The sequence below is a fragment of the Callorhinus ursinus genome, unplaced genomic scaffold (assembly GCF_003265705.2).
Source record: "Callorhinus ursinus isolate GAN/ISIS: 27379988/994484 unplaced genomic scaffold, GSC_fseal_2.0 scaffold55, whole genome shotgun sequence".
Taxonomy (NCBI): domain Eukaryota; kingdom Metazoa; phylum Chordata; class Mammalia; order Carnivora; family Otariidae; genus Callorhinus; species Callorhinus ursinus.
The window spans coordinates 2,829,561-2,842,254 of NW_027397117.1; the positions used below are offsets into that span (position 1 = coordinate 2,829,561).

Genomic DNA, 12,694 nt, shown 5'->3' on the forward strand with positions numbered 1-12,694 from the left:
GGAATGCCCCCCACACTTAGACGTGTCCTAAAGGAAGGATCAGGGTCGTCCCTATGACCTCCGCTCGGCAAGGCCCCAGCCAGCTGGCTGGTTGCATGCTCGGAGCACCCCCCAGGCCGGTCCTGCTCCCCGGGGCCTGAGGACACAAAAGCCCACCTGAAGGGCCAGCTGAAGCGGTACTTCACAATCTTGTGGAGGATCTCTTCACACTTCTGCAACTCAAGGCTTTGCCTCCGGGAGCTCCGCTTGGTCTGAAGTACCTGGCACCAAAGAAAGAGACATGTTATTACAGGTCCAAGAGAAGAGTGGACAGAACAGAAAATGTATGTATCTTTTGAAAACAAAAGGAAAAAAAAAAAAGCTCAACCATCTTCTTGGAGCAGAGACAGTCAAAATCATCTGACATTCCAGTCAGGGAGAGCGCTCAGCCGGGGGCAGGCCTCTTCCCATCAGCCCGCCGGCCCCTCCCTGGCGGTCGTGGATCAAAGCAGCCCAGGGCAGGCAGCAGCTGCCGTTACAGCGGTCCTGCTAGAGGTCGGCCAGAGAGGCCACTGTCACCAGCATGCCGGGAGAGCAGATGGATCCGGGATCATGTGCATACCCGGAGGGGTATAAACGAGCCACCGCGGAGACCCGCACAGGTTACGGGGACCACCAGCAGCCAGTTCTCGGGGGGGCTAGGGGCTCTGAGGAAGAAAAGCAAGAGGTACGATTCCTCTCCCAGGCCCTCCTGCTGCAAGCATGTACGTGGGAGCTAAGTGGCTAAGGAGGGGAGGGTGGGCGTCCCCTCCAGGGAGCCATCGCCACTGTCACTCACAGCGGTCGGAGCCCCAGGCTTGAAGGGTTAGTTAGGGCTGGGCCAGCGGAAGGATCTCGCATTGCCCTCAAGCTCCCTAATGGCTTGCTTTATGCCCCCAACCCCCCACAACCCAATTTGCTCTGCCAAAATAAGTACGTTTTCAAGAGCCTCTGACTGTTCTTTAAAGCTCAAGTGAAATCTAAGTAAAACCACTAAAATTACGTTGGTTGAGGAGCAGAGGAGAGGATAACGCCCCTCCCACAACAACTGTGGGCAAAAGACCCAAGAGTGACTGAGGCTCCAACATTGCTGGCATTCCCACAATGGAGACCCAGCCCCTCTGAGCCACTGGAGACACATGGATACTATTTTAAAATCCTTAACAAGTCACGGGCTGCCTATTAACTGGAGGAGACGAAGTTTGCAGGCTACAGCAGGGGAATGCCGGACATAGCTGCTCCTGGGGGGCCTGTGGCCTCCGTCTGCCTACAGGCCCACCCAATTGCCGCATCAGCCTCCAAAGGGAGGGGGGAGGGGCCCCCACCTGCTGCCCGATTCCTGACGCTGGAGTGGGGGCTGAGAAACGATGGGTACGGGGAGGAGGCGAAATCACTCACCAGCTCTTCCACCTCCGTGTCGTCCACAGGTGGCGCCTTCGGCCGAGACTTCCTGGTGGGATGCGGCTTCTTACCTGGCCGGCGTCCCGGCCTCGCCGCAGGGGGGATAACACCCTGCTTGCCCCGGACGGTCTTTCGAGGTCTCACTATAATGGAAAATGTGGATTCGGAGCTGAACAACGAGGACGAAGGGAGCATGCCTATGGGATGGGGAGAGCATCTGGCTGAACAGAGCAACAGCTCCCTTTGGTCATAAGGCGCTCTTGCTCTTTTTTTTCTCCTGCCCTATCGGACCTGACACTTTAAAGGTAGAGAAGCAGATGAATGGATACCTTTCATCAACTGCCAAAGACCTTCTAAGAATCTCTTCCGAAGGCCAGTTCCTTCAGAATGGCTACTCTCTGTCCCCACTCTGTTCACAGCCACTCCTAGGAATGAGGCCTCTGAAGGAGTCAATGGCAAGCTGACTCACTCTGGAGGAGAGGCCGTTTGCTAATAGGTCTGCCTGGAATTCCCAGAGCCCAAGCTTGGCCTGTGAGTGTGTGTCCTTACATGTGACATGGAATCTGACTGTAGGACAGTTCTCGCCTCCTAGTTCCCCCAAGTAATCCTATGCTCGCCACCACAATCTTCTGGGAGAAAAGCTCTTATCTACTCGAAGTCTTCCTCAGTGAATCCAACTTAAGGCCCACCCCAGTCCTGCTTTCTTGCATGTCTGAAAACCACAGACAACGGGCCAGGCCACTTCCATAAGAGCCCTGCCCAGGACCCCCAAAGGGAGAATTAGGAATACAAAGGACCCCAAGATGACCCGTGTCTCAGGTTGACAACAGGTGCTCGATGTCAGACAAACCACTATTTCTCAATACGTCCTCGGAGTGATGCTCCATTAGGATTAGCTCAGAGCTTCTCCACTGAACACATTTTCCCTTCAAAGAAGGGAGGTGACATTTGGACAGAGATGAGGGTATACAGAGCCAATGACACAAAGAATCAATAAACAATGTTTCATATTCTACTTCTAGACCCTGATAACGCTTCACTGGCTATTTTAAGATCTCTAAGCTCAAGGGGCACCTGGGTGGCTCAGATGGCTAAGCGTCTGCCTTCGGCTCAGGTCATGATCCCGGGGTCCTGGGATCGAGCCCCGCATCAGGGAGCCCGCTTCTCCCTCTGCCTCTCTCTCTCTCTCTCATGAATAAATAAATAAAACATTAAAAAAAAAAAAAAAAACTCTAAGCTCAAGACCAGGCTTGGAAGAAAGAATAAGAAACTGACACCAAGGATGAAACTCAAAATGCTAGAGACAGCCACCAACCCAGGGCCTTGAGTTGGGAACTAGGGAACACATCTTTCGTGGCCTAAAAGGTGGAACAGACAAAGGGCTCTCAGATACCAATACTTCCCAGATCCCTTTGGCAGGTAAGACCCTAGAAAGCTGGACAGAACAATTTTTTGGAAAGAAAACAGTAACTTGCAAGTGGAAAGCTATCACTACTCTGAAAATAAACAAAATGAGTACACTGTCACATTCAGAATCTATTCCCTGACAACCCTGCGTCCCAATCATATTCTCCAGCTAGCAGACGACGTCTCTTCATAATCTGGGGTTAAGGGACTACTTGTGTCCTGACCCTGGACAACTGGGAAATCATGCCTAGTGAACAAACAAAAGGAGCTCTGTAGGAATGAGAGAAATTAAGGTATCCCAAATGAGAGCCCTGCAAGATTGGAAAGATGGGGACAGGAGTACACACCCAAACTCCTCAGGTTTTAGCAGCACCCCTCCTGTGAAACTGGTCATGCCAAGCATCTTCTCAGACTCCTATACCAAGGTCTAAACACTCAGAGTGCTGTGATCTTGGGAACTGTACCATCTCTTCAAAAGCTCACCAAAGTCTTGATCTGTGGTCTCTCTCTTTTTTTTTTTTTAAAGTTACAGCCTTTCTGTTTTTTTTTTAAGATTTATTTATTTATTTTGAGAGAGTGAGAATGAGAGAGAGAGAGAGAGAGAGTACATGAGAGGGGGGAGGGTTAGAGGGAGAAGCAGGCTCCTCCCCGAGTGGGGAGCCCGATGCAGGACTCGATCCCGGGACTCCAGGATCATGACCTGAGCCGAAGGCAGTCGCTTAACTGACTGAGCCACCCAGGTGTCCCAATCTGTGGTCTCTTATTCTACTAATCTACTAGGAAGGGTATATTTTGGATATATATACCCCTGGAGGAGGCTGTAAAAGGCTAGACTGCAGAGCTTTAGGTTTAAACATGAAAATGCCTCATGAAGAATGGCTGTTAGAGAGTGAGTCAATGTGGTTAAGTGTAACGGAAGAGTCCCCCCCAAAACCCCCCACTGGCATCTAGTGAAAAACAGATCTGAACCTTCCTAACAACCAACCACCCTAAGCCATGAAAAAACTAGTCTTCTCTTTTCAAACTAGCGAAGCTAGATCCCTGCCCACTATGATAAGAAAATCACGTGACCAGAGGAAAACTCACTTCTCTGAAAGCAACAGTGCAGCACAGCACAAACCACTGTTAGGAGAGGACAGTGAGCCTAGGCCTTCCTCACCCATGGTCCCCACTGTCCCCACACACTGAGAGGCTCGAACCAGCAGACTCGTCATAAACACACCTGGAGCCTCGAATTCCACTAAATGTCGGACCAAATGGACCTACAGAGGGCTGATGATCTTAAGACCAAGCCATCCAACTCCCACTAGGAAGGTGGTTACATGGCACCTTGAAAATCCCTTCAAAAACCACGGCAGTGGAGTCACCCCACAGCCAAAACATGTGAGAGAAAGATGAGGGCCCGACGGCACTGCCGGGTGGGTGGGTGGCTACTGCCAGCCCAGTCTTTCCCAGGGCAGCTTGGGAAACCGTGAGGTCGACTACAAGGGCAAGCTGAGTACTTACATCGCAGACCAGCCACCTCATAATCCTCCTCCTCCTCCTCCTCCTCCTCCTCCTCGTCCTCGCTCTCATCATCTTCACTGTCCTCAGAGGCAGACTCTTCGGTGTAATTTCTGTGGGGAGGGAAACATATGTAGGGAACGCGGGTCTAGGCCAAAGTGGTCCTAAGAACGAACAAAGTCCCACGGGGATCCTCTTCACAGACCGGGCAGATGCGATGACTGAGGGCAGGGAGCCCGAATCGAGGCTAGGACATGGGCAACAGCACGGAAGCCCAAGCGGGCCTCCTCCAACAGGCCCCAAATGCTTCGGATAAGACACCAATAGCAACAGAAATCAAGACCAAAATACAACCCCACCTCTCCTCACATAAAACAATACAAAACCGATTCATTCCTTTTTTCTCAAGAAATTATCTCAAGATAATATAACATTTCAGATATTAAAAGCTGTTCCCAACTCTGGGGTGGACTGAAAGGATAAACAGCCCGGACAGGTGTTACTCCACCTTGACGGTCCCCCTCTAGGGGTGGAACAGCTTGCAGATGACCGTAACATCAAAGCAATGGTAATCCCAGCTCCGAACAGGTGGTCCAAAGCCCCGCCATGTCAGGGTAAGTGTGCCTTACTTGGCTCTAAGTGCGGTGGGAGCGGAGTGAGAAATAACTGAGTAACGCTGTTAGATGCGGTCAGGGTCAAACAGCTCTGCCCTCTCGGAGACCAAGCCAGAGCACCTATAAGCTGTCCTTTCACCACCTCAAACTGCAATGTGGAAAACAATGGTATTAACTTGTCAAATAAAAGGCATATCCTCTTTACAAGGCCTTATTGGGATCAGGGTGAAAAACAAAGCACCACCTCTACCCTCAGGGTACCAACAATCTCGGGGAGAGACAGTCACACGTTAAGACTAACCATAGAGGCAAGATGCACCAAAAGACTGAGAGATTGGACGCTTGGTTGGAACACAGAGAGGAAGAATTAACCCTAAGAATATAAAAACAACATCTTTTAGACAGGCTGTAGTCAGTTCCCTCAGTTCTGGGGAGAGGGAATATTCCCAGCGAGGAGGAAAGCCCAGCAGGCAAGGATACCCAGTCAACAGCCTGCACCGAGCACACAACATGGGAATAAGGGCTCATAAAAACATAGACCAGTACTGTAAAAGAGTCTCAAAAATCAGGCCAGGGAGTTTGGACTTTATTCTAGAGGCAATGGAAAGACTTAAGTTTTAGGATAGTGACACGAACTTATCTTTATGCCTTACATAAACCATTCTGGTACCCACACCAAAGCTGGATGAACAGGAGGGGCAAAACATGAGGTAAGGAGTTGAGAAGCCACCGAAGGAGTTCAGAGGAGAGATGGAAGAGAGTCAACCGACAGCAGAGACCACGGAGAGGTGCAGCAGGAGACTGACTCAGGAGATGTGTGGACACAGAACTGACGTAAATGAACTGAGCATGGAAGCAGAGGGAGAGGAAGATGTTCAAGTTGACCCCAGAGTTCTAATCATGATAAAGAAGGAAAACAACAGGTATGGGTAAGGAAGGTCAGGAGTTTCAGGACTCTGAGCAGGGGGTGGTTGCAGAAGTAATTCAGAAGATGGCAAAGTAGAAGCGTTAAGGCAAAGGGAGATAAACTGTTAACTGAGAAGGTATGATCCAGAAGATACAGGACATGTCTGGTAGTGAAAACCAGGAATGTCAACATCAAGCTAAAATGAAATCAGAGCCCTCTGAGCTCCTACTTAAGTAACCCCGATGATCAGGCTCCGTACGCAAAAATGAACTTAAAACTCCTTAGAATCATTCCGTTTGAGTAACTAAAGCTTAACTGTAACGGCCATTTCACTTATTTGTTTTGAGAGAAGAAATTCTCACCTGCCACGGGAGTTGCGCCTGGCGGTCGCAGGCTGGCAAGCAGGGCACTGCCACTCGCCGTCTGGGACCTCGTAGAGGGCTGGCCTCAGACAGAACAGGTGGAAGGCTTTATTACATTCATCACACAAGATCAGTTTGTCATCCTCACCTGCAAGGAGAAAAACTTGTGCAGCATTGTTGGGAGCACGGCAATGGTCCGCGAACTCTAACAAAGAGCCACTCAGCCTCGATTAACAGCATGGGGGAGCAGACAGTCTAGCGTAGTGTTATCACTTTCTTTTTAAGTACAGTCATTTCTGATAAGAAATGTAGCATAAACTAGGCTACTGGTAATTTAAGACTCAGGTCTTCTGACTTATATCCCCAAATCTAGCTCGGCCTAGGGAGGACAGTTAAAACATTTACAAAGTAGCAGCAAAAACCAAGTCATAGTAGGAAAGGTGGCTGTTCATCTCCCACTGAGACATGAATCCCGCATGAAGTCTTACATTTCCTGCCCACCCTCTTCCTCAACCCCCAACACTTCCCAACTCCTATCTGATATGGTTCTCTTAAAACACTCAGTGTCAAAAATGCACGGAACCAATCTGACATGATCACTTCTCTCTCCTTCATTCTGAAACAGCATTTAGAGCAACTGATAGATTTTTCACAGGTCTTTCTACCCTTGGGAATTAAATCCTAACCTACTTCACAAAATAATGTTAGCCACTGAGAAGTCAATCGCTTGAGGGCTATTAGTCATGAAGTTCCTTTCACACGGGCTCTGAAAGCTGTGACCATTAAAGAGTCCCAAAAGCCTTGCTCTGTAGGACTCAGTGCCAGAGGGCCCAAACCGAAGTATTCCTCCCAGTGTGCAAATACTGCCCTCTGCTGACAGACGTCTTACTTCGTGGAGGACTAAAAACTCCGGGAGATGATAAGAGATTTAAAATTTTAGGTTAATGTGTTCCCTGTGGAAAATTTAAAGACTGGAGAGATAAACTGCTCTTATACTCAAACTTGAGGAACAAAGGGCTTGCTCTGATTTACTGTCATGTTATTTAAAAGAGTAGCATTTTACAGACCTCCAGAGGAAGGTAAAATCTGTCCCACTATACTTCAAAGTTGTGTGCACAGAATTCTTCAGCGGAGGAAATTATCTTTGGAATGGGAAATCCTAGTCCCTGCTACACTCAGATAAGTAACACCGATCTAAATATACCTTTCTTTCGACAAACTTTGCATCGAGCATTTTCTGCTGACATATCCCACTTGATACAGGCATCAAGCATCCCAAGTAGGACATGCATCCTGGAAAAAGTCTGAGCTTCACGGATTGCTGTCTTCCATTTTTCCAGAGCAGATGCAACCTAAACAGAGACCAAACCAGGTCAGCATTACAATGACCTCAAGGACATGACATGTAGATTTTTCACATAACACTGACAGAGTATGCACTGAGAGCACTAGGAACAGAAGAGGCGAGAGAATGCTGAGTACGTTTACCTCCTAGAGATTCTCCACCCTCACCCATTTATTTTACAGCAGAAATCAAGGCTCTGAAGAATGAAAAAACTTGCCAAAGCTTACACAGAGAATTAAGGCAGGGGTATGGGATGATCAGAGACCCGTCTCTTCCAGTGAAATCCACTTAAAAATTCAGTATCATTTAACACTTACGGAAATGCTAGCGTGCAACTGCGTCCTGAGCTAACACAACTTTGGTTAATTAAGATGATGGGTCTCTGCATTATCTGCCACAATCCCAGATTACAGGGCCTGGATATTACAGTAAATACTATCTATATAGCATTCAACAACACTTAAAAATATTAAGTACTGATACAAAGCATTCTTCTTGACTTTATCACCAACTTCTAACTAAGTGAAAATTTCAGAGGGTCAGGGCTGACTTCTTTCTGGGCAGTTACTCTCCGCTTAATAGACACTGCCTCCTCCCATCATCAGAAAATGCAAATTAATTCAGAATTACCCAGGAAAAGCACACTTAGGATGGGGGAAAATATAATCAGGAATTTCAATGATAAAACACAACACTCACTCTTATAAAACAGACATTCTAAGGAAAAACAGAAATGCCATTTTAGGATAATTCACTTATTTGTATTACTGTTTCATTAAGTCAAATGTGTTTTTTTAGGTCTTCAAAGTATTTCTTGCCTAAATGATTAGGTAAGCATCTGCACAGACAAATGCCTGTCTGTAGTTGAGCTACTTCTGAAGCTGTGGTGGGAGGGTTGAGAGAGGGGAACAAAGGCTGCCCTTTCTCTTTCTTATGGAAACAGAACCACAGAGAGCCCTGTGTGTTTAATTTCATAAATAACAAGAATACGTAATATAAACACAACAAAAATGAGAAGCTGCTGAAGCTCTAGTGGAATCTGGCCCATTCCTTACTCCAATCTCCACTGCAGCTATTTCAACAACTGTCCTCAAAATACAGCACAGCTGCTTTCCTCCCCACTCAGAGCTCCTCCGTAAACTGGGAGGTCCACAACCACAGCTTGCCTCGCTGACCTTCTCCCGAAGGGCAGTGGAGAGCTGACATATGCCATCACACAGGTCCTCTTACTGCGCTAACAACCAACATCCTGTCAATGGAATATAAATTTTTTTTTAAGATTTTATTTTTTGACAGAGACATAGCGAGAGAGGGAACATAAGCAGGGGGAGTGGGAGAGGGAGAAGCAGGCCTCCCGCCGAGCACTGAGCCCGATGCGGGGTTTTGATCCCAGGACCCTGGGATCATGACCTGAGCCAAAGGCAGACACTTAACGACTGAGCCACCCAGGCGCCCGTGGAATATAAATTTAAGAATTTTAGGTTCAGCCCCTAAAAAGAGTACCTACTGGGAACAGGCTGAAAATGGCTAAAATGGGCTTTGCTGTCCTCTAGTGGACACTCAGATGCACACAAGTAGTCAGGAAAAAGTCCTATCAGCAGACAGTACTGCCTTTTACTTATTTCCTATAAATTTTAAGATTTGAGCACTCAATAGGGCATCTGGCCTCATTAAAAACAACAACAACAACAACAACAACAACAACAACCTGGGGCACCTGGGGGGCTTAGTAGGTTAAGCGTTCAACTCTTGGTTTCAGCTCAGGTCATGATCTCAGGGTCATGAGATCAAGCCCAGGTCAGGATCAGCGCAGAGTCGGCTTCAGATTCTCTCTCCCTCTGCCCCTCCCTCCACACTCACTCTCTCTAATAAATAAATCTTTTAAAAAAAAAAAAAAAAAACCCTGAAAGATCTTAGGAATAAACTTAACCTAATTTTAATACAGATTGAGATATAATTTATATGTTAAGTTCACTTGTGAAGAAAATAATGGTTTTACATATATTTGCAGAGCTGTACAACTATTAACATAAATCTTAATGAGAACATTTTCATCACCCCAAAAAGAAACCTTGTAGCCCCGCTAGTAGTCACTCCCTATTCCCCACCCGAAACTACCACTTCCCCAGCCCTAGGCAACCACTAATCTACTTTTGGTCCATTTCTTCTGGACATTTTATATATAACGTGTGGCTTCTTGGAGCATAATTTTTCTAGGGCCATCCACATAGTAGCATGGAATAGTACTTTATTCCATTTTAATTGCTGAATATTTTTCCATTGTATGGATCAATCAATCACGTTTTGTTTACCCATTCATCAGTTGATGGACACCTTGGCTGTTTCCATTTTTTTGGCTATCATAAATAATACTGCTATGAACATTTGTATAACCTTCGTATATTATTTTTGCCCAAGGTCTCATAGCAATTTGGGACTAGATCTCCTTCACATCTCCAGATCCCCAATACCAATGCTCTTGACATTACAGATACCGGATAATCACTAGCATCCTGTTAAACCCACAGTTATCCACCTAGACCAGCCTAGATTCCAACCAACCTCTAATTTTGAAGGAAAAACATTAGGCACTCAAGATTTGAAAGACCATCTTGGTTTCCTACCATTGGGAAAAAAATTCCAAACAGTCCAGCACATTAAAACAAAAACCCCATACAATATTCAAAGACACTGGTTTTTTTTGTTTTGTTTTTTAAAGACACAGTTTTTAGGAACAGATGAACAGTGGCAACTAAGTTTTGACGTTCAACACTGGTGGTATCTGGTAAAATCCTGTGTCTCACAATGCTGCTGGGAGGCTAAACACATTATTCTAATGAAAATTTCAAATTCTCTATCATGTTTAAATAAAGGTGGTCCCTAGGTAGAAGTGGGTGTAACAGAATCAAAGAGAAGCCAGCTTATATGCAAAGTCTATATTAATCCCTTTACTAACAGTAAAAAGGCAACATCCTATCTTGCAAGGACAGTACAAGGCTTCTTCCACAAAAGAACATTTAAAATGGAAAATCAGATAATCAGGTTGTCAGGACAAATGCATCCAAAGTAAACAGAGAGCCTAACAGAACTGAGGATTTTGCCAAATTATACAAGGTCTTTCCCACTTAAGACAAAAAAAATGAAATATTAAATTTTGAAATCATCAGGACTATTACAAAAGGGGATTCGAGAAACAATCTACTTTTGTAAGTAAGGAAACTGAAACCCATACTAAAGACTAATATTAACTAACTCACGCAACCACCTAGTGCCCGCCGAAAAACGCTGGCCTGGGCTAAGTGGAAACCTTCAAAGCAAAGAACAGTGGAAAATTTCAGAGCTGTGGCAAAGCTGACCTTTGGTCAGAAACTGCAGGCAGGGCATAATGCCATTTTAATGGAGAACATTGTTGAACTACTTAATAGGCAACCTAATTGATTTTCCAAGAAACTCTTCCATGCTTTCCATTTGTGTACTATGTGTCTGGGCCCCAAGGTTAAATCTGCAGTGCTCAAATTTTCCTCCCCAATCAAAACTAAGAATGAAGTCTCATATGACAAGCTAAAAAGAAGTTACTTTGCTATGGGGAGGAGTAGTAAAAAAGAATTTAAGAATTTACAGCCACTACTTCCCAACGAGAAGAAAATGTTACTGGTAAGGAAATGTCAAGGAAAGATCACGTCAAGAAAGAGACTCCTCTGGACAGAATTAAAAACAAAACCCATGCAGTACTTGGCAAGGCTAAAACTGATACCTAATGAGAAGAGACTCAGCAGAAGAGACTATAAACTAATGTCTTAGACTTTACCTGGAAGGTGACCTACATGCTATGTAGCCATTATAAGGGGCACACAGGAAGTGAAAACCCAATCCCAGAAAGATACTGACATGAACAGACCTTGATCTAACTGAATCTTAGTTCTCCATTCCACTTACCCTCCCACCCAGAAGGACTCTCCCTTCATCATGCATCCCCCTGGCCTTGGGAAGAAACGGGGAAACTTGACACGGTGTACAAATACCTGAGGTTAGAGGGTAAACTCATTCTATGTAAACTCAAGAGGGCAAAATAAGGAGCAACTGTCAAAGAGGAGAAAGCCAATTTCAGTTCAATCCAACCAGGCCTATGCCCCCTTCCATGACTGGATTAACTCCTATTTATTCTTCAAACCCCAGCTGACACAACTGCTCCTCTGGGGAGTTTTCCCTACTTTGCCCTAGGTGTCCCTCACAGGTAGCCTGAGTCCTGTGCTTTTTCGTCAGGACCTGTCACTCCACCACAACCATCCCTCCCACTCCAACGGGACTCCTGGAGGGCAAGGACTTCTGGCTTCTACTCATCACTACAACCTCCGGACCCACCACAGGACTGCCCAAGACAAGTCTTTACCAGCTGGTTGTGAAAAGAAGGGGGAGAGAGAAATCAAACACAAAGGGAAGTATTCTATGGGATAATGCCTGGGACGTTTCCCTTAATGTAGTGGTTTCAAATTCTTTTCTTTCTAAGTAATCTTAAGTAGAAAGCTAATAGACAAAACAGAAAAAATGGAGCTGCTAACTATTCTAATAAAGACAAACCAGAGACGACGTAAAGTTCGTCAGTAAGGAATTAAGGCACTGAGAAAACACGGTATCACGTAGATCTATAATGGACTGAAAGCGGGGAGACAGATAGAATATGTTGATGGACAGAGACTGCAGAACATGACGCAGATGATTCCACTCTGTAAAATTCCAATAAAACTATCTTCATGTGCATATAGAAAACACACCAAACTACTGAAGACAGATAATCCTGGGGAGCAAAACTAGGATGGGAGTTCTTTCATATTTTACTTACCTCTCACACTGGATTTACTTACAACGAGCATGTTACTTTTAAAACTTAAACCAGAAAACTGGATATCCACATGCAAAAAACTGAACTTAAACCTTAAGTCTACAAATAATAATTCAAAATGGATCAAAGATTTAAATGTAAAAGCTAAAATTCTAAGACCTGTAGAAGAAAACAGAGGGGAAGGAAACTGGATTTGTGACGCTGAATTTGGCAATGATCTCCTGGATATGACACCGACAGCAGAAGCAACAGAAGAAAAAACAGATAAGGTAAACTTCATCAAACCTGAAAACTTTT

The 12,694-nt window shown here is 45.6% G+C and overlaps 1 protein-coding gene across 4 annotated transcripts in view; it reads right to left on the reverse strand.

Moving 5' to 3' along the window:
- BAZ1B (bromodomain adjacent to zinc finger domain 1B) overlaps positions 1 to 12,694 on the reverse strand; it is a 71,175-nt gene that overhangs the window by 2,386 nt on the left and 56,095 nt on the right. For all 4 annotated transcript variants that reach the window (XM_073884279.1, XM_025864546.2, XM_025864545.2 and 1 more), the window contains 5 exons: positions 7,417 to 7,564; positions 6,213 to 6,360; positions 4,333 to 4,442; positions 1,417 to 1,562; positions 157 to 260 (listed from right to left, as the gene is read on the reverse strand). In XM_073884279.1, coding sequence (XP_073740380.1) covers positions 157 to 260; positions 1,417 to 1,562; positions 4,333 to 4,442; positions 6,213 to 6,360; positions 7,417 to 7,564 — 656 coding nt within the window. The remainder of the gene's footprint in view (positions 1 to 156; positions 261 to 1,416; positions 1,563 to 4,332; positions 4,443 to 6,212; positions 6,361 to 7,416; positions 7,565 to 12,694) is intronic.